The sequence below is a fragment of the Mauremys mutica genome, chromosome 5 (genome assembly GCF_020497125.1).
Source record: "Mauremys mutica isolate MM-2020 ecotype Southern chromosome 5, ASM2049712v1, whole genome shotgun sequence".
In the NCBI taxonomy this organism is placed as follows: domain Eukaryota; kingdom Metazoa; phylum Chordata; order Testudines; family Geoemydidae; genus Mauremys; species Mauremys mutica.
Window position 1 is genome coordinate 118877754 of NC_059076.1, and position 22479 is coordinate 118900232.

A 22479-nucleotide genomic window follows, 5' to 3' on the forward strand; every position below is an offset into this window, starting at 1 on the left:
TATTAGTGTCTCATTTCCATGTTAACTTTCCTTCCCAGTCAGTACTGATTTAATGTTAGTTCAAACTGGCATTACCTAGCTTTTTAGTTACTTTTATCTTTTCTTTTTCTCACAACCATGATGACTCTACAATTTCTTATATATGCACAGTTGTTCTTATGCACATGCTCTTTAATGTTATCAAAAGAGACTCTTCAAATTCTCAGCAGACTTCTATCAGTGCTAAATATGCCTTCCCTCCCAACACTTCCCACCACGAAGCCATAGGATCCTTGCTGTTTTCAGCAAAACCTGTATTTCATATACATCTTTTCTTTCCCAACCAATGCAAATTTAACTTTAATTTAATTTAAATTCAAATCAATGCATTTAACACTGCTGTTAGTATGACTTGCACAATTACAAAGCCCATTGATGATATCCATATCCACATATGTTCCCTCAATATTGTATGCTAATTCCCACCATGGGGCATCTCCCAGTGTATTTATGTCACTTTGAATATTTCGACTTTCCTATCTTAAGGTTAGTGAATGTTCTGGATGTCTGCTCATTAAGGACTGCACATTTAAATGCAGTGGTGGGACAACTCTGCTTAGCTGTACCACAGAGTCTAGGGCAGCACCAGCTTCAGCTGATACATTGTGTTTTCATGCTGGGGAACTGAAAAAAATTTACCTTATCCGCTATTCCAGTAACCCTTCTTGGAACTAAGCGGAACAGTGGCCAGTCATAACAACATGTTTGTGTCCCATATTAGAAGTATCCGACCCACAAGGTTATCCAATATTTGGCTTCTCCAGCCTTTGCTGGACCTTGTTCCCCATTGCCTCAGTCATATTATGCAATTTCAGGTTTCTTCATCCTAGGTGAACCCATGTGCTGGAATGGACTCTGCAGTACATCACGACATAACCAGATGTACCACACCTCTTGGAACAACATGAGGAATCTGGGGCTTTCCCAACTCCCCTAGCCCATCCTTAACAGTATCTGAGGATGAGGGACATATTCCTTTAACCATGATAGGTTTCAGTATATCTATGATCCAAACACTATACACTCTTAATGCCTCACGTGGTGCTGCTAGTACCATAGGAATGATCCATGTTTTATCTAGCTTGCAACTTTTCTCAGCATAATAGACTCTTGAGTAGCGCCTAATCTGGCACCAATCTACTCCTTTTATTTTTGTCCATTATTCCAACATCTTATTTGTTATGAACCCCAGGCATTTTCCCACCTTGAATTTCCTTTAGTCCTATCTACAGTTCCTGTATTAAGAAATTGCCATGCCACAAACAGGTCATTGCCTTTGATATATTAGGATGGTTTGTGGTGTTCTCCCCCTCCCACCCACATTTCATTGCTAGCTGTTTCCACTTTCCTAATCAGATGTCCTGTTATACTAGTTTCCTGAACATCCTTTAAATTCTTCCCTATATACTCATTTTTTTGTTTAAGGTACAATCTTTTCTTATATATCTGTATTAGTGTCTCATTTGCATGTTAACATTCCTTGCCTGTCAGTACCGGTCTAGAGTTATTTCAAACCCATCTTTTCTAGCTTTCTAACGACTTTATCTGTTTTTAATTCACAGACGTGATTACGCTGCAATTTCTTACATGTGCAGTTTTACCTATGTTTACTCTGTTAAATGTTATCAGAACAGTTTTAAAATTCACATATAGCTAATAGTGTTAATAGATATAGCTAATAGTGTTATCATACTTATCCTTCTCCAAAGATTTGACTTGGTATCACACAACATTTTGCTTAAAAAAACAAGAATGATATAAAAATAACATGGCAAACATTAAATGGATTAAAATTTGGCTAGCAAATCTCAAAATGTAATTGTAAATGGGGAATCGTCATCGACTGGGTGTATTTCCAGTGAAGTCCTGCAGGGATCAGTTCTTGGCCCTACACTATTTCAGTTTTATCAATGGCTTGGAAGAAATTATAAAATAATCATTGATAAAATGTGCAGATGATACAAACTGGGACAGTGGTAAATAATGAAGAGAACAGCTCACTGATTCAGAGCAATCTGGATCATTTGGTAAACTGGGCGCAAGTGAACAATATGTGTTTTTAATGCAGCTAAATGTAAATGTAGCCATCTAGGAACAAAGAATGTAGGTCATACTTATAGGATGGGGGACTCTATCCTGGGAAGCAGTGACTCTGAAAGAGATTGGGAAGTCATGGTGGATAATCAGCTGACGATGAGCTTCCCTGCATGATTCTGGCCAGAAAAGCTAATGCAATCTTGGGACGCATAAATGGGAATCTTGAGTAGAAGTAGAGGTTATTTTGAAACTGGTGCGACCACTGCTGTGTCCAGTTCTGGTGCACACAATTCAAGAATGGTGTTGATAAATCGGAGAGGATTCAGAGAAGATCCACAAGGGTTAGAAAATTTGTCTTAGGCTTGTTCTACAATGCCACTTAAATCAATGTAAGTTAAGTTGCTTGGAGGTGAAAAAAATCACACACCCCTGAGTGACGTAGCTTATGTCGACCTAACACGGTTTCTGCACCATGGTGGGAGATGCTTTCCCACCAACTTACCTTCCGCCTCTCGTGGAGGTGGACTACTGAAGTCAATGGGAGAGCGCTCTTCCATCTTCACCAGACCTGCTAAATCAACGCTGCTGCATCAATCGCAGCGGCGCTGATTTAGCATGCAGTATAGACAAGCCCTTAGATTGAGGTCCTGGAGTCTGTGTATTTAGCTTAACAAAAAATGTTAAGAGGTTACTTGATTACAATCTATAAGTATCTACATGGGGAACAAATATTTGATAATGGGCTCTTCAATCTAGCAAAGAAAGGTACAACACAATCCAGCTAGTTGGAGCTAGACAAATTCGGGCTGGAAATAAGATGTAAATTTTTAACAGTGAGGGTAATTAACCATTGGCACAGTTTACGAAGAGTTTTGGTGGATTCTTCATCGCTGACGATTTTAAATTCAAGATAAACTGTTTTTTCTAAAAGATATGCTCTAGGAATTATTTTGGGGAAGCTCTGTGTCCTGTGAGCACAATGGTCCCTTCTGGCCTTGGAATCTGTGAATGAATTTCACAAAACTTTCAACAGGAAGGCTGCTTAGGTCTGATGGAGAGAGAGCCCCCAGAATAGCCAATAGTCTAGTGGTTAGGGCACTCACCTGGGTTATGGGAGACAACCCAGGTTCAAGTCCCTGATACAAGTTAGGCAAAGCAAGGATTTGAACCTGGATGTCCCACATCCCAGGTGAGTACCCTAACCACTGGGCTATTGGCTGTCTCTTTCATTTGTCATGACAAATGTTGAATGGTCTGTTTCATCCCAATGAGTAACGAAGTTTTTTTGGAAACTCTTCCCCGCCAGTTCTAGGCTACAATTCTGGGCTGGCTAGGTAAGGTGCTTTACTTCCTGTGAAGTGGTAATTTTTCCAACTCTTTCTCCCCTCCCCACCCTAATCTCTCTCACTCACATCCATATTGAGCGTCTAAATTTTGACACTTGATATTTGAAATCAAATTAGTGAGAATTTTTAAGATGCATCCTCACAGAGCTTTCGTAGCTCTGCCAAGCTTCAACTTTTCCAAGAAACTAGAAGGCAGTAGCTCATCATTCACAAGATAAATCAGGTCATGGAATTCCTAATAAACACAAAATGAGTTAAGATCATGCAAAAATCTGATTACCTTGTTTTTAGCTGGGTACATGGACAGCATTGTTTTTCTTTTTAGGAATGAAAGCTAAAAATCACTCTGATCTGATAAACGTGGAAAAGAATGGGGAGGCAAACAGAAATGTGGGACAGGATACAAAACAATGAGTTGTTTAAGAAAGAGATATTGATACTGGTGTTTCATTTACTCCGAGAATTAAAAAACTGACCTTTCAGATGCACTGAATGTGTTTTTGAAAAGTAGCTTCTCATTCCTCTGATTCAAAACTCTGAAAGGCCCCGTTTCTGCCAAAAAGAACAAATTCCCTAAGGGCTAAGGGACTCTTGTTTTTTGGGGGGTTTGAACAGTGACAAGATTACTAATACAGACAAGCCATAGTATTGTTAAATACAAATACAGATACTTATCACATATAATGAAAACTTTTCTGATTGAGAGTTTTATCCTATATAAGTAGTTGAGATAGTGTTAACAATATGTGTTAATATTTGTAAAGGATGCCAAATAACACTTAAGTTTTCTGAGACACATCTTGGTTAACATAACTGAATTTCATATTATCTTAAAGGATTTTTTTAAATGGAAATGTTGCATCTTGAGTCGCATTCCAGTGAAAATTAAGGTTTGAGTAATTACAGCTATAAATGCAATAACTTGCTAGAACTGCATTGCTGTTTCTATAAAACGTCATGCTCTACATTTAGGTGTGCTCCTTAAATTCTCCAGCCAAATGCACTGAGGACTCACGAAAATCACTGAGTATTGCTAATAAATCAGTTTTGTTCTTGGGTTGCTTTGTAGAAGCCATGAAAGAAGAACCTGAAGTACTCTTTGAGGATCAGCTTGAAAAGGCCAAAGCTGGAGAACCAAAGGCCCAGACAGAGGTAATTTTATACGTTGTCACTACTTTTTTTTATACTCTTTAGAGGCCATTTATTGACTATAAATAGATAATATAAAACGTTTGTTAGCTGTATCTGAAATCATATCTGTAGAGAGCACTGCAAACAGCTTTGAACATCTCTGAACACTGGCGAAACTTCATCCAGCATTGTTGTGGTTTCAATTCAGAAAACGTTACTACACACTTCCAACTCTTGTGGAGTTATCATCTCTTCCAAAAATGGTTCAGTTGAACCACATCCTTTGTTAGAATTTTAAACTGTTCAAAGTGAGATGATGCCAAATAGCTTCTTGGCCTGGAAGAATGATCCTTATTTGGGAAGGATATCAGATTTCCCAGGTTCCAGTCCAGTACCAGCCTTTGGGGTAGATGTGAAAGTTAATTATAGATTGTAAGCATCTTGGGGCAGGGAATGTCATTTGTTTTTTGTCCAGTGTCTAATACAATGAGATAAGAGGGAAGTGTCCATATAGTGACTATTGGATACTGTTTTGATTTTAATTTGTTACCATTGGAACAAAATGCAAACCTCATTCAGCACTAAGGCTCCTAGGCGCTACAACAATACAAATAATGAATAATACTAGAGGAATGCTATAAACACAGTAACTCTGAGTTGTTTCAAGGTTTGCAAATGACTCAACAGCACCAACCTTGAGCCATTTGAAAATGTACAAAGTATGTTTTCTTATGGATTAGTAACGGCATTATATACATGGGTTGAGATCTTTCTGTAACTTTCCTCATCTATGCTGAATAAATGCATTTTAAAAAAACCCTTTAGTTACTGAAACTAGCTACCATTTGGCTGCTCAGTGGCCTATGAGAATTGAGTCAGTCTTAGTTCTGTCCTTGAAGATATTTGTTAGCAGTTTTACAGTGTTTCTATACTAAAAAATTGCATCAGTTTCATTAGATCAGTTTAAAATTCTAACTAAACCGGTACAAACACCTAATGGAGTTGCACGTAAACTAGTTTAATCCTCACTTTAAATCACTTCAGCTAAACTTGTTAAATTACTGACTTAAATTAAATCAATAGAAACATATATATGGTCAAACAGATGTGCTAATTTAGTAGACAAGGCCTGAATGACACGGAGACTGAACTGTCATCTCACCCTCACAAATGGCCCTTCTAAGCTGAGATGCAATGACATTTAAAAAAAATTGGAGGTGGGGATCAGGAGTGAGAATTATGAGTGCTACTGCACTGTGAGAGAGAGCCCAACAGAATAGTAAAAAAATAATAATCTCTAGAACTGGTGCAAACATCCTGCACATTCAACCCTATACTTCAGACCTCGTATTTGAGGGCAGCCTAAAAAAGGAAGCGGTCTGAAGAGTTCCTAGCCTCTGAAACAGCCAACACCTTTGTGGGTAATGGTATTTTGAACCTGGAGGATCCTTGCCACCAGAACCCTCTGTTTGGTTGCAATTCCAGCAAAGAACAAAAACCTGTAATTTCTAGTTGATTAAGAAATATATAAGCCAAAATAGTAGGAGAGTGAAGCTTGTGGAGATGCAGAGAAAACTAACGTGTTGATGATTTGTCCATTCTGGCTGACAGCAAAGAGAAATTAGTAAATATGGTATCAGAATGGACATCTGTTTGAAGATCATGATTTGAAGGTGAACCCAAAGAAAGCTGAAGTTATGCATGTAGGCAAGATGGAAGAAGAGAAGCGGTTGACTGAAGTTTCAGGAGAGAAGCTGAATCAGAGTTTGTGTACTTGAGAACTACACAGTGCCATCCTGAAGAGATCTTGAAAACTGAAAAGAACCCAATGTGCCTGGGTGACCGTGAAAAAGGTGGTAGGAGTATTGTGGGACCAGCAATTAAGTAACAAACTGAAGGCAAAATTGTATTTTGTTTGTGTTTATCCCTGCCTGCTGTATGGTTTGGAAACAGTAGGTCTTATGGGGATGGTGCGGGAGTCAGGGGGAAGAAGACATGGGTAGCAGAAGACATGGGTAGGAGAATGGCGGGCAAGCAGAGTGTAGACAGTGCACATGGAAGAAATTAGGGGCAAGATGAACTTGGGACTCCTAGCAATAGGCTGGGCATATGATAAGAATGGGAGAGGAGCAACCATTAAAGAAAGCATGAGAGGAAGAGGACAGCAAGAAAGGATATATTAGACTGAGGATACAATAAGAGACTTTAAGGGAAATTTGAAGAGAAAAGACTGGAACTCCAAGACAGAACACATGGGTTTGGAAGGAGTGACACAGAGTCATGGGCACGGATGACCCTGTGTCAACGGGAAAAGGAATCATGAAGTGTAAGAAATATGTAAACAGAACCCCTGTGTTATGGCTAGAAAATCCTTCTCTATTTTCTTCTATAAAATCAAAGCCTGTTTAAATAACAGGCAAGCCACAGTCCTGGTTAATGAGATTCTGGACTAATAAATAAACTGGCTATCATCCTAGGAGTTTATTAACATAGAATATGGGCTTTGCATTCTCGTCAGGAAGACGTTACTGTTGCACTGCAGCTTTAAACATTTTTAAATGGAAGTTGAGCAATAACAAGCAAAATGGTCTGTCAAAACACGGAGAAGATAATTGGTTTAAAAAATCTCAAAATCTCTCTACCTTTCCTGGTTCACCCCACCCTTATTGCCCCTCCTGTAATGCCTACGTGTCAAAAGGCTCTTGTCTTGAAGATAACAGTATGTTTTCAGGTTTAATTGTGTTCGTCTCAAAATAAACAAAACAAAAAAATAGGAAGTTGGAGCCCTACTGTCCTGTGGAGAGGGACAAGAGGAAGGAGGAAAACAAGATTTTTAAAAAAAAATCTTGTTTAAAATATTTAAATAGATTCACTTTTGGCAGTTTGATAACCAAGAGTGTGTCCATTGTGTGTGGGGGGCAGGATGGGGACAGTGCATCTTCACCAGGAGTGAGTGAAAAGCCGAGGTGGTGGTATTTGTAGCTTGCTTACAGCCTAAAAAATTGACTAGAAAAATATCACTCAAAATTCAGGAACTTGGACCAATCACTGTAAGGTTATACTGAAATAACTTTGCACTCTGTGTGTCTCAGACTCTGTTACAGGGATTTGCATACAGTACTTTTATGGAAAAATAACGGTATAGTAATTATGCAGATGAGATACCCACAGTCAGAGCTGCATAATGGAGCAGAGGCAGTGATGTGTCTGTTACTGTACAGGGTCTCTGTACCATTGACTGGTTGTGACCACTCTATTTCAGTTAGCAGAGCACAGCGGTATGAGGGAGTGAGTGCTCATCTTAGAGGAGTAACCTAAAGATGTACTCTGCTAATTTGGTTCTGAGTACCTCTTCCTCCTCCCAGTTTTAGCTCATGATCTAAACAAAGAGCATCCTCAAGTTAACATTAAAACTACCAGATAAGCTTGAATGATCAGGAATGGATATTCTATAATCCCCTCAAGTCAAAAGGCTTCTAGCCATTTTAAATTTTGGTAACTTTAAAATGAGAACATTTGTGCAAAAGTTTTATCACTAATCTCATTTTAAAGCCACGGTTGCACAATATTCATTCAGAGAGGGCAGATCACAGCCTAGCATATAGCATCTTTCAGTGCAGTTTCATGGAAAGGCTAAATACAGGTTGCTCTGGTTTTTCTATTAAAAAAAAAATCACAAACTCTTGGAATTAGTATCTTTAAATATAAACACACTGTAGGAATAGCTGTTCTTGGGACAGGTTTTATTGACACAATAACTTCCCTATAAATCTGGCTAACACTGTCTACAGTGATGACAAACTGCCAGTATGGTACTTGTACCTAAGCTACATGCTTGACTTTCTGCCATTTACTCTCTTCTCTCATCTGCTACCGCATCAGTGTGCTTTTCCACTTCATTGGGTTGAGATATTCCATGGTAGTGATTTACACTGTCAGTTTGGTTTACTTGGTCTGAGTTTCTCTTGCCTATTTGTATCTTTTCTGGTAGCTTCAATTTTATGTAGTGTACATTTAATCACAAAGGCCCTGATCCTGCACCTGGATCTGTGTGGATTGGTAGTGTAAGAGTCCACCTGTGTCTGTCCCCAACCTGAGAATTGGGGCCCAAGTCAGACCTGCTAACCTTCCAAGAGAAGGCCAGGGTTTTTGTAAGGTGGGGACGTTTAGCACTGCAGAATCATTCAGAAGAATAACTAGCAATTCAGTTCTACAGCATAGATTCAGTATTTTGGGATTCATAATGGTATACTCTAGGGGGTTGCATTTATTTTCCTTTCATGTGTAACCATGGCCATGATGATCTCCCCCGCACTCAACCGTCATGATGGAGGGTAGGCCAAATTTGAGTGAGTTGCACTGCAACCCCATGAGCCAGGTCACAACTCCACTCATACAAAGTTGGTCCAGTCAGGGGGGCGGACCTGCGGTGCAACCCTGGAGGTTCCAATGCCCGGACTGGAGAGCCAAGCCCAGCCAGCTCCACAGCACAGGAGCTGCTACTGTTAGGTGAGTGCGGGGCAGGACATGACCGAAACCACTCCAGGGCCTTTACCCTCAAATTATGTACTGGGTCATGACAGGCCGTAAATATTTTCAAATGTGTCCTGACTCCAAAAAGGTTGAGAACAACGATATCAAGGCCCTCTACAGGGATTACTTCATCTAAATTCCTGTCCATCACTGATACCTTGCTATGGCACTTCATTTTTCATTTTTAAAGTTGATCTAGCAGTATTGTATAAAAATGAATTAGCTTAGCATCTGCTCTTTCTGTCTAGCATTAGCAGCCTTCACTGTTGCATTTAGCCGTATACTACCTAATGTTAACTCATTTGTTGACTTCATCAAATGTGCCAGAAATCAATCATGGCTTCTGCTTGCATCTTGTTTTGGAAGTTGATCCCTGATCTCTTGCCAGTTTGCCGAGGACAACTTACAACTGTGCCCCTTAGTGTTGATTCAGCCTATTTGACCTCCTCCTTCACAGATACAGCCTTCACTAGCTGAGATAAAGAGAACAGAAGATATGTAAATAGCTATTGAACTAATTAAGGAATTCTGTTTGCTCGCCATTTTTTCTAGATGGGAAAACACTACCTGAAATTGGCAGAAGAACAGGATGAAGAGCTCAACAACTGTAGTGCTGTTGACTGGCTGATTCTTGCTGCTAAGCAGGGTCGAAGGGAAGCTGTCAAACTGTTGCGGAGATGCTTAGCAGACAGAAGAGGTATGGGTTCTTTAGGAGCTTTAACTCTTGTATTTTTAGTCTGTACTTTAGCTACAAATAATCATCCATTAAAATATTGGAGAGACAGGTTAAAATATACTTTAAAATCCGGGTATATTTGGAGCAAAATTATGTGAACAGCTGCTGATAGAATGTTAGAGTAGTTAATTAAAAGAATAACATATGATTTTGCATATAGAAGTATTAGTGTCAATCATGTACTTGAATTCCTTCATTAGATTCTTATTTCTTACCAGATCTCATTGAAACTCTTCATCTTTGTCTTTAAGGTTAATTTCACACCCCGCCTACATATCTGCTGTTGTTCTCTTCTCCTGTCCCTTTCATTCTCCCTTTATTCTTCTCAATCCTCTCGCCTAATTGGTTCCCTGTACCATATTCTCCCATTTCAAGATTCACGCCTTCCTTCATCCCACTTCCTACACTTGGAATAGTCTTCCTCATGTCTGCCAAGTATCTGATCTCTTCTTGAAACCCACTTCTTTACATAATACTTCCTACCTTGTTCTCATCACCAGTGCTCTATCCATGCCATCTTTTACCTGAACTGTTGTCCTTATGTCTTGTCTCCAGGCAAGATTACAGACTCTTTGTGGCAGGGAATACATCTTATGCAATCCGTAAAGTGCACGGTACATTTTAAGATGTGTATATTTTTTGTTGGGAAGCCCTGGACACAGAACAATGTAGGAAAAATTTAGTTAACTTGAGAAGATGACCTGTGAATCAGCTTGTCCAAAAACTTAGAACTAAAGTGGAAAAAAAGAACAAATTGTGAGCATGTCTATCACTTCTTTCCGAGATGTGGGATGATAATATCTAATACACTTTCTTTTCTTGAGGCATCACTTCTGAGAATGAGCAAGAAGTGAAGAAATTATCATCTGAGACTGATCTGGAGAGAGCTGTGAGAAAAGCTGCCTTAGTTATGTATTGGAAATTAAATCCGAAGAAGAAGAAGCAGTTAGCAGTTTCTGAACTGCTGGAGAATGTTGGGCAAGTTGACAATGAAGGTAGATATCCAGTACCCCAGAAAAGAAACGGATCCTATCTAAAACACAAAATTAAAAGCAGAACACAACTTAAAACCTAAATGACCATATAAAAAAATAAAATAAATAAGTGTGTAACCCATTCATGGAAAAATAGTTGAGATAATGACCTTTATCAGCTGCTCACTCTAACTCATTAAAGCTGATTCATATGCTGTCAGGAGTTTTGCTTATGCATGGTGGCTCACTTAAGTACCAATGAGAACCACTAAAGATTAGAAATGACTAACCTTTTAATCAACTCAGTTTTTTTGAAAAACACTCTTATTTACTTTGATTTTATCAGTAACAAAGCACTGTGAGTATCTTGCCAGATATTTGAAGTTACTAACTTAAAAATGCATCACAAATTAAGCATATATTAATAATCTAAACACTATTCCTCTTTTTAACGCTGTAGCTGAAATCAAAATGTACTGTTATGGCCACTTTCTCCACTTTCAAAAAAGTACGTGATGAAATGAGTTCTGTTTTTGTGTTGCCACTCAATCTATACAGTTCTTTCAAGGAATTCAGCAGATTCTCGCTCAGTGTCATGTTGTTGCAAACAGGTGGTGGACCCTAAGGATCACAGCTGCTCTGGAGGCAGCTTTGCTTGTCCCTAAGTAGAGCCTTCTTAGAGGATTTCTGCCACAGCAGGACCTGGTAGCATATGCCTTTGAATAAACCTTTATCTCATTGGTTTGAGGTGCTACTGTCCTCTATATTTTTGCTGCTTTAGCTAATGACATTTGTTGGCGTTTGTTCGCTTAATGACTACTTTGTGAACTTCTGTTATCTAGCAGATGGTGAAAAACAACCTGGCCCAGTTCCAAAGTCTGTACAGAAGCAAAGAAGAATGCTGGAACGATTAGTAAGCAGTGAATGTAAGTGCGCACATCCCGTTTGAAATGTAATGACCATGATTTCATTTTGCTTTGTTTTGCTAAATAATTTTGCACCAGCTGTAAGTTTTTTCTCAACTACAGTATGTTAACCTAATGCGTCTTTAGCTTCTGATTACACAGCATTTAAGCTTAGCATCTAATGTACACAGCTTTGTCCTGTTACCTTGCTGTAACTGTTAAACCACACCTCCTCACTGAGGATTTCTCTCTTTGTCTCCTACATAAATACTTGATTTAAACAGACCTTCCGTACCACACCAGTCCCAAAAAAGCTGTCCTTGTGATTAGCTGTCTTCACCTATCACTCAAGAGACCCAGATTCAAGCTGTTGGACTACAGGCTTAAATTTAAGGAAGAAACATCTCTTCTTATGACCAAGATAGATAAATTTTTCCTGGCATCTGAAGGGCATGTCATCCAGCCCTGCCGAGCCGAGAAAGTTCACAGTGCAATTCATTTCTGAAAAGAAAGGAGCAGCTACTGAAGACACATCAAAATTATTACTGTCTTGGCTCTTGCTGAGGAGGGAGAGCCTCATGCACTTTTTAACTGGTAAAAATGATACCACTAGAAGGAAGCTGTATCTTCTATGGGTTAAAAAGTTCTGGCTCAGCTCTTATGACACCTGTACAAGAAAACTAACAGGTTTTAAATTTCTGATCAGGGCATGAAGATTCCAGATTGTTGGGAAGGAAGAGGGAAGGACCCGACTCCTAACTAGTTCTCAAAATCAGGACTACTACTTGCTTAGTAGATGAGATAGGAAGGTAGATAAAAATGAATGATGTAGAGAGAGGTGCTCTGTTTAGCCTTTCTTGCAGTACAGGAACAAAGATATCTGACTCTATGAAAAGGCAGCAAATTTAAAACTGATGAAAAGAAATACCCTCCTCACTCTCATCCATTTATCCCCACAAAGCATTAAGCTGTGATACTTGCCACCACAAGATTATCGAGGAAGGGGTGTCATAGGATTGAAAAAAGGATGAAACATTTCAGATGGGAAATAAAAATTACACTAGCTAGGATTTTAAAACAAAACACATTTATAAGGGATATCAACCTTCCTCCTTCAGGATGGAAGTCAACAGTCCATTGCTTGGTGTTAAAAAGATAATCCCCTCCCTTCATTCCCCTTCCAGATATGTAGGTATGTTAATGCATAATTATGAATTATGTGGTTTACCTCTTCCTCTGAATCTTCTGATATGGGCACTGTCAAACAGGATGCCAGACTGCATGGAGTATTGGTCTTGTTCCAGCATGGTATTCCAACCATTGCTCTGCAGCTGCTAATCTTCATATACATTACCTATTTTTTGAAAAAGGAAAATGTGAAGAAATGATAGGAGGATTTAAAGACTGAAAACGAAGATGGTGAAGGAACATAGTTAGAAACAATGCATATTGTACTGAGTGCATTGTAGTTAAACTAAACTTCAGTTAAGGCAATATACAGAACAGTTCTAATTCTGTTTTCATACTAATGTATAAAATGTAAAAATTCATATAAAGTCAGTTTCACTCTTCTTTAGGGCTGTTTTAAATATCCTACAGTTTAAAAACTAGTACTATATACTACTAAAACTTCCCAAAACTTCAGGTTGAGATTCAATCAGTGTCACTGTAGTCCTCTCCTTCCAAGTAGCTTGTGGCTCATCAGATGTATGTGAGACTCTGCACTGAAAGTAACATTCTCAAGATGAATTGGATCTTTTTGGTGGTTTTACATTAACTTGTCATATTTATGAAAAGTGCTATAGTATAGTGCATGTAAGAGAGAGGAAAGGACAGCACTCTGGATAGAGATGGGAGTCAGGCCTGAATTTTATTCCCAGTCTTGACAGACTTTTCATATGGACTTGAGCCACATAGAGCTTAGTGTGACCCAATTTCCGTTTCTTGAAAAAATGTTTAGGGCCAAGATTGCCACATTTCTTTTTTTCTCTCTCTCCATTGGAAAGCGTGCTGTGGTCTGAGTTCACTGGAGAATCTTCTGCTTTGGAACATATTGGATGATGCTACTGCACATTCCATCCCTTAGCTGCTGATCTTCTGAATCAGTGCTTCTCCTTCATTCTGATAGCAAATAAATGCAAAACAAGCCACTTTGTTCTGAATCCTTCAGCAGCTCATAGTGTTGTGGAGGGGAGGGGGGTCAGTAATTTTCTGAAGGCTTAAATGGCAGATGAAATAACAGGAGGGTAAATGAACCTACATGTAAGTGTAGGCAGAAATTGATGTGCACATTTCTTTTTTTTACTGCAAATGGGGGAGGCAGGGAATTTGTCATAATCAAACTGAAGAAAAATCTGAATAATAAAGTGGAACCTACAACATATGCTTTTAATATCAATTGATAGACTTGGGTGTCAAGTTACTAATGGCATTTGAAATGAAAAGTTTTCATCAAACACTTAAAGCAGGAGGTAGGCTGTTCTCTCCTCTCCAGAGATGGAGTTGGCTGTCCGTGCATGAGTAGAAGCCTCTATTACTAGCTAATATTCACTTCACTGACCCAATCAGTTTCACGCTGTGCATTTTGACTGAGGCAAGTTTTCTTCTGATTTAATGCATTGTCAACACTTGGAAGCCTGATTTAAGCCTGTTTGCAAAGATTTGAGATGGTGTGAACTCAGTAGAAGCACATAGAGGCAATTACAGGTGACATTGTCTGACTGTGGACAATGCCTGAGAATGAAAATGTCATTACATTTGATTTAATATGTCAGCCATGCATTATAAACTAAGAACTCTCCCTATCAGTGTATCCCAGAAGTGCTGTCAAATAATTTTGCTCTATTCCAACCCTCTCCTCTTTTTGAAAACTTCCAGTGAAGGAGATTGCATGACTTCCCTAGGCAATTTTTTCCATTGTCCTTCCTGTTTCTCATTCTGCAGCTGAGAAGAAACTGTTTTATAAATGTTTTCATGTATGTCCTGACAGGACAAGCTGTCTATTCCGTAAGGTGGTGCAAGATTACTTTAAAATATACACTTTAAATATGCAAACAAATCAACATATGTCCTTGTAAGACTGAAGATTAAGGTATACAGTGCTGCTTTTTTTGTTACATTCCTGTACCTTTTGCTTTATACCAAGAATGCCTGGAATGCTGCTAGTTTGCTATAAAAATGTAGCATTTTATGTAAAAACGTTTTAAAATTACAGTAAGACCACAAATCAAATACATTAAATCCTATACTTTTAAGCTCCAAGTCGATTGTTTCAATTTCCTATATGCAACTTGTACTCAGATAAGAATTAAGCAGACGAGCCTTGATATCTTTTGTCAGCTGACTCTCTAAACTTACTGTGTGGGAGGCTTGTTGTAGGTTTTTGTCATTCAAAAGTCTTTCATATTTGAAGCAATATCAGGTGCTTCAGTGTGTGGGGAAAGTTGGCATTAATTCTTCCTTATAATTGACATCAAACTTGTTTACCATGGAAACTGGCTAATCTACACTGACTGGGACAGGCTGTAGGAGGCGATTGAGACAATTGTGTACATGATCTTGTATCCCAGTACTCCTCTGGAGGTTCACAGGGGTTAATCGAGGCCCTCCAACCTCCATTCCATTCATAGGGCTGGAGGGGAGTCTCCTTGCCCTCTTGGTATAGAAGGAGCTAAGTGGCAACCTGTGAAATGCCCCCACTCTTTGAGCTCCCCTGCAGCAAGACTTCAGGAAGTTGTAAGGAGCATAACTTCATAGCAAATTCCTGAGTTAAAAATATGAAATGTATTACTTTGTATGACTGGTTATTCTGGCCTACAATCACTCCTTCACCCACTATCCCACCCTGCAGCAGGGCCTCTTACATGCTGTACCCTCCGTGTTCCTCTTCATCCTGTCCTTCCGCTGATAACTCTCTCCCTCCATCCCTTTCAGCTTTCCTTTTTTAGAAACTCATTTCCCTCCCCCACCATTTCTCAGACCCACACTCACACTTCACGTTCTCTCTCTCTCTCATTTCGAAAGATAATATTAACTCATGGTGATGCAGTTGTGTAACTCTTGTCTTCTCTGTTTCTTTTAGTGCTATCTGAGACTCAAAGCTCTTCATAGCAGGGAACGTGTCTAAAGTGTCTGGTGTACTTTGGGTGGACACTTCTTGGCAGAGTAGTAAGGGATTTGTTTCTTGGGGTCCTTAGCCAAAATCGTCCTTCCCCCTGCTATTGTATACAGCAGCAGTCTTGTGGCACTTTGTCCCCAGCGTGCCTAAATTTAAGTAGTGGTATTTGTAGTGTATTTAAATAATTAATGTGTGCGCTTCTGTATTTGGAGAATTAGTAAATAGGCAAACAGACAAGATGAGAAAATCATGCTACTACATTATGTAAATGAGTAATGTTCAATTTGTTGGCCATTCAGTTTAGATCACTTCTAATGATGCTTCATAGCATGCTGATAAATATACTTCAGTATGTTTGGAAAAAAGTATATAGTATCCAGCCTCACATCATATCAAAACTATTAGATAGAGGGAGATGATATGGGGTCTTGTGTGTGTGAATTATGAGGCATTGCTCATTTTACTGAGTTAATGAGATTTCCTAGATATAAAAGGAATATATGCAATGTATTCACCAGAGAACTGACTTCTGACTCAGTGCAGACTTTCAGTTAAACATTGAGGAGTTCTTTTCCTGTGGCTCTTTGTGTCTTTTTTAACACGGCAGAGCTACTGAAAATTTAATTATTTTTACCTCAAAATGTTATAAAGGGAGGGGAAAGCCATAGTTATGTTTCAGATAAATAATAATGTGATCTGAAACCTGATAAAATTGCAGGGCACTAGAATAAGCATACAAATATCTTTGACAGGTGAAAATATCTGCACTGCAGCTTTAATCCTGATGAAACTTGGAGGACACAAAATATGAAATACATGCAGTCTAACCAAATGCAATATAATGTATTTCATACTGGTCTCAGATGAACATGTTGGTTCACTTTATTTCTTCTTTCTTATAATTTGTGTATTATAGTAATATATACTGCTCTAAATATGGCCACTGCACTTATAAGATGTATTGTGACCACTTATTGCTACCAAAATTAATTTGCTATCTCTGAACAGGGCATAAAATAAACACCTGTTAACAAGAGTTCAATTTCTCCATAACATAAGCACGAAGTTTGTTGGTAAATAATTTCCACATCAGTCCTAGAAAGGCTGGTCTATGCCTTGTAATTAATGGGATGCTAGTACTGTAATTTTTGAGCTCTCTTTTGTTATCTTCATTATAATTTTCAGCTAAGAACTATATTGCTTTGGATGATTTTGTTGAAATAACCAAGAAGTATGCAAAGGGAATCATCCCAACTAACCTGTTTGTGCAGGAGGATGATGATGATGAATTGGCTGGAAAGAGTCCCGAGGAACTACCACTGCGACTAAAGGTGAAAACTAGATAAGCACCTATTGTGTGATATGTATTGAAGGACTCTTAGTTAATTTATTTACAGCCAAAATAGCCTACCTTCAAATGATCTACCTTCAAAACTTGTATCTAGTCACCCAAAAGCATCATTGATAGAACTTGTGTGAGTGTATAATTGCATATATACACATACACTGTGTGATGTTTTTGTACATATGGCATAAATTCAGAAGGAAGATGTTTTGAAAACATAAAAATTGTTCTTGTAAGATGACAATACATCTTCATACTCATTTGCAGAGGACAACAGTGCCTCTCTTTTGCCATATTTTTTATTTAGATGTATATCTGCATTTATTAATTACAGAGACCAGTAAATAAACGAATGAAGTGTGTAAACATGCATATACAAATGGGAAAACACAACCGTGGACTAGATGTGTAAGACAGCTCACTTTCTGTTGTGAGGGAATTAAAGGATGAAACTGGCTGGCAGTGTTTGTGCAGGCCAACACTTCACTGTTAAACAGTACAAACAAAATCTATACAGGAGAACTGAGACACACATGCGTTCATTGATCTGAATTTCAAAATGGCAGCAGGTAGGGAGCAGAATGCTGCCACCAGCAAATCAGTTCTTTATTTGTCTTCCTTGGACATTATGTCCAATGTTAAGGGACAAAAAAAAAAGGACTATATCTCCTCTAGTGCTTCCAGGTAACTGACCTAATGTTCTGAAGGAGATGTACTTAGGAAGGGACACTTCATCAGTGAATAGCCTTTCGCTTAACTTCCTGGGCTTTCTGCCCCAGTTAGTATAATGTATAAATCTCTGTTGAAAGCTTCTTGGCCTCTCCCGTGAAGTATTTGATACAAAGGCATATGTTTGGCACACCATGGAAACTGAACTCTTTTGTGTTGTTTTGGGGCTGTGAAGCTACACTTGCCAGCATTTTTAGTTCAAAATTTGCTTGAGATGTAATCTCTTTCTAGATGCTCCTTTCCATCTGTCCTGCAGAAAGGGAGTGTCTTTTCTTACAATAACTTCAGTGTTGTTTGACAAGTCACCCTGCTGGGCAGGTAATCCCCTGCAAGATAAGTGGAATATTAAAGACTCTGTGATAGAATTGATTGTGGTTAAAGGACTAATCCTAGATCTGTGCATAGGGAGGGAGATGAAATAGTACTAGCTGCTTATAATAATAAAGAGGTTGAAAGGACTAGTAGTTTTTGATAGCTGCTTGCTTACATATTTGGGAAGGAACATTTTGGAAAAATGCAAACTACCCGTAAAGACTTACGGCTTGTCCACATGACAAGTTACTGCATAGCAAGCCAGGATGTGAATCTACTGTGTGGCAAGCACCAGCTTAATGTCCTGTGAGAACACTGCTATAGCACTGTGAAAGTTCTGGAATGTGGCTTAGCATACAGCTTAGCATGCTTTCACTGGGCTGTAGCACTGTCCAAATGGGACACTACTGTGCGGCAAGCCAGCGTGCCGCAGAGTCACACGCTGGCTTGCCTTATAGTAACCTGCCGTGTGGACAATCACTTAGTGTAAATGGGTATAACAATGCAGTGTGTGACGGAATCACTGGAGAAGCTGACATTTACAGCTGAAGGAATGGCACAAGATGGTACAGAATTGCAGCGCTGCAGTTCATCTTTATAATACCAATGGGCACTTCAGTAGGAACCTAATTGAACAGAATGCTAGATTAGGAAGCCTTTTAATAAAAAATGATGTGACATATCGATTGAGATTTGTCTTCCTTTCTGAAAACTTTTTAGATATCAAAATGGAGAGGTAACAATCTGTGCCTCATCTGATGAAGTTAATATCAAAAAATGGTCATGGAGAAAACCCCATTTTGTTGTGCAACACCTCTTGAAACAGAAGTATTTCAAAGCAAGCTAGGCTTGACTTACTGCTACTGCTTTAACATGAATATACATACTGTACATGTACAAAAATGTTGTTAAATAAACTGTTTTCTTTCTTTTCAGGTTGTAAAATATCCACTTCATGCTATTATGGAAATTAAAGAGTACCTTATAGATATTGCATCTAAGGCAGGAATGCATTGGCTGTCTACTATTATTCCAACACACCACATCAATGCCCTCATCTTCTTCTTCATCATCAGTAATCTGACAATCGATTTTTTTGCCTTCTTTATCCCATTAGTCATCTTCTATCTGTCCTTCATTTCCATGGTGATTTGCACACTGAAAGTCTTTCAAGACAGTAAGGCCTGGGAAAACTTCCGCACCCTGACTGACTTACTGCTTCGTTTCGAGCCAAATCTAGATGTTGAGCAAGCAGAAGTGAACTTTGGGTGGAATCATTTAGAGCCATACGTTTACTTTTTGCTCTCAGTTTTCTTTGTCATTTTTTCCTTCCCTATAGCAAGCAAAGACTTCATACCATGCTCAGAGTTGGCTACCATCTCTGTTTTCTTCACAGTGACAAGTTATATGAGTTTAAGCACTTGTGCAGAACCCTACACGCGAAGAGCTTTAATGACTGAGGTGGCTGCTGGCTCCCTCTCCCTATTGCAGATACTACCTATAAATTTGGGCTATTTGAAATTCTTAGGTAAAACCTTCTTTACTCTTCCGATAGGCCACTTCTTCATACTAAATGTGAGCATCCCTTGTCTTCTGTTCCTGTACTTGTTCTATCTCTTCTTTAGAATGGCACAACTGCGGAATTTTAAAGGCACCTACTGTTACCTGGTTCCCTACCTGGTGTGTTTCATGTGGTGTGAACTCTCAGTGGTTATTCTGCAAGAGTCCTCCTGCATTGGTCTCATTCGTGCATCAGTTGGCTATTTTCTGTTTCTCTTTGCTCTCCCAGTTCTAATTGTAGGCATTGCACTCATGTGTCTTGTGCATTTCATAAAGTGGTTCATATCTTTGGAGCTCATGAAGATTGTGGTGACTCTTGTGTTGTGTGGTATTCCTTTGTTTTTACGATGGTGGACAAAAACTAACTTCTCCATGGTTGAAATGATAAAATCCCTAACCAGGAGTTCTATTGTGAAACTCATTTTGGTGTGGATTACAGCTATAGTGTTGTTCTGTTGGTTCTATGTGTACCGATCAGAGGGAATGAAAGTCTACAACTCTACCTTGACATGGAATCAGTATGGCTTCGTCTGTGGACCCCGGTCATGGAAGGAGACTAACATGGCACGCACCCAAATTATATGTAGCCATCTGGAAGGACACAGAGTTACATGGACTGGGCGGTTCAAATATGTCAGGGTTACAGAAATTGACAATAGTGCAGAATCTGCAATAAACATGCTTCCGCTTTTTATTGGTGATTGGATTAGATGTTTGTATGGTGAAACCTACCCTGTGTGTGACCCAAAAAATGTTACCATGGAGGAGGAGGAGCTGTGTCGTCTCAAGTATCTGACAAAGCATGACTGTCACATGAAAAAGTTTGATCGATACAAATTCGAATTAACTGTGGGCATGCCTTTCAATGGCAAAAATGGAACTAAAGCTGTAGAGGAGGAGGATATAACCAAAGATATTGTGCTGAAGGCAAGCAACGAGTTTAAGAAAGTGTTGTTGAACTTGAGGCAAGGAAGTATAATTGAATTCAGCACAATTCTGGAGGGTCGTCTTGGCAGCAAGTGGCCTGTCTTTGAACTGAAAGCAATCACTTGCTTAAATTGCATGTCTAAACTTACACCCGCAGGAAGGCATGTGAAAATAGAGCATGACTGGAGAAGCACAGTGCAAAAAGCCATTAAATTTGCTTTTGATTTTTTCTTTTCTCCATTCCTGTCAGTTGCATATTGAGCTCATATACTGGTTCAATGGTATCTTCAATGTATACTGCATTAACACTACCAAAGGTTGGCTTCTTAACAAAACCTGCTGTAGCAATGTTCAAAATGTATGCTATTCCAGAGTATTGGTTGAGTTTTGTAGGTGTAAACACTACCCAGTCCTTGTATCCCGTAGGATTGAGGTTATAAATTCTATTTAAGTATTACTATAAATTAATGCACAGAATTGCTGCAGAGTAGATGCATGAACTGTTTTTTATCCAAAATGAACTCTTTTTTTCTGTGGTACAGTGCTAGGGTATATTCATCTGCTTGACATTAAAAGCACTTTACTCGTGAAATATTCACGGTGTTGCCCTTATGTATTTTCACATGTAGAATGGATATCTTGTAGGCAACCTAAGATGTAATGTTTCTTGTATTTATTCAGTGGTTTCTAGAGAAGTATTAATTGTACAACTAGATTGAATCTGGTGCCATGTGATTGGGGTGTATTGAACTGAACTTCTTTGCTATTTATTAGATTTTATTTGAATGGATCTTTTGGTGGTGGACACTACTTCACACACCAGCAAGGTTGCAACAAGAGCTCTAGTTTCCATTTCACTTTTATTAAGTATTCTTAAAATGAACATGCTATTCACTGTAACTGGTTATGATAGCTACAGTTTTATAATCCATGATAGCATGTGAATGATAGGCACAAGTCAGTAAGACTGGTATTGTGGCGGTACTAGTAATAGGCAAGCCAAATCAATTGAAAAGCACTGTATAAAAAATCTACAATGGAGATGAAATAAAATGTCTGGTTAATAATATGTATTGTGCAAACATATGTAAATATAAACTTGAATTAAAATGGGATTCTACACTCATTGTTTATGCTTTGACATTGTGAGTAGTTACTTCCAATCCAATGGTAACAGCTTTAAATTATAAATCATATTACATTTTAGTATTTGGTTTAAAACACAATTCCAGTTTTGGCATGCTAGAAATTATTCTTATTATTTCAAGATACAGCAGTAAAATCAGAATATTGCAAGCTGCAAACTTCTTGTAGCTACATGATCTGTATATATACTTTTCTTTTTTCTCCACTTTATTCCAATTTGTACAGTCCTGATGATCAAGAACATATTGCAGTATTTGACTGTCAGAAAACCCTCCTCTTGACCCAGTCTTTCATTCCTCTATCCTTCCCTTCTTTTAAACATCTTCTTGCAAGGTCTGTTAAGCCCAGTTTTTCTCTTCAGAGCACTACCTATCTAGACTCCAAGTTGTTCAAGGCAAACACACTGTTTTCATACCTGTATTTAAAGCCCCTATCATATTGCTGAGGCTGTACAAATAATAATGGAACTAATGATCTATAATTTAGTAAAATTAATATCACAACCAAAAAAAACACATAGCCATTGTTTTGGTATAGTTAGCCCCCCCTTCTCTCTCCCCACCCCCACACTTCTGTTCTTTGGTGTGGTTAGTGTAGTTCCCACATACTCACAAATCCATGAGTGAGGTCATCCAAAATCAT

General features: G+C 38.7%; 1 protein-coding gene across 5 annotated transcripts in view; it reads left to right on the forward strand.

The window, feature by feature from the left end:
- The window catches only part of WFS1 (wolframin ER transmembrane glycoprotein), a 45977-nt gene extending 24164 nt beyond the window's left edge, over window positions 1-21813 (forward strand). For 4 of the 5 annotated variants that reach the window (XM_045019293.1, XM_045019295.1, XM_045019294.1 and 1 more), the window contains exons 3-8: window positions 4492-4574; window positions 9639-9783; window positions 10647-10817; window positions 11639-11722; window positions 17004-17149; window positions 19141-21813. In XM_045019293.1, the coding sequence (XP_044875228.1) occupies window positions 4492-4574; window positions 9639-9783; window positions 10647-10817; window positions 11639-11722; window positions 17004-17149; window positions 19141-20952 (2441 nt within the window). In that variant the 3' untranslated portion in view covers window positions 20953-21813. The remainder of the gene's footprint in view (window positions 1-4491; window positions 4575-9638; window positions 9784-10646; window positions 10818-11638; window positions 11723-17003; window positions 17150-19140) is intronic. The other variant, XM_045019297.1, reaches the window with a different exon arrangement.
- The last annotated feature ends 666 nt before the right edge of the window (window positions 21814-22479 follow it).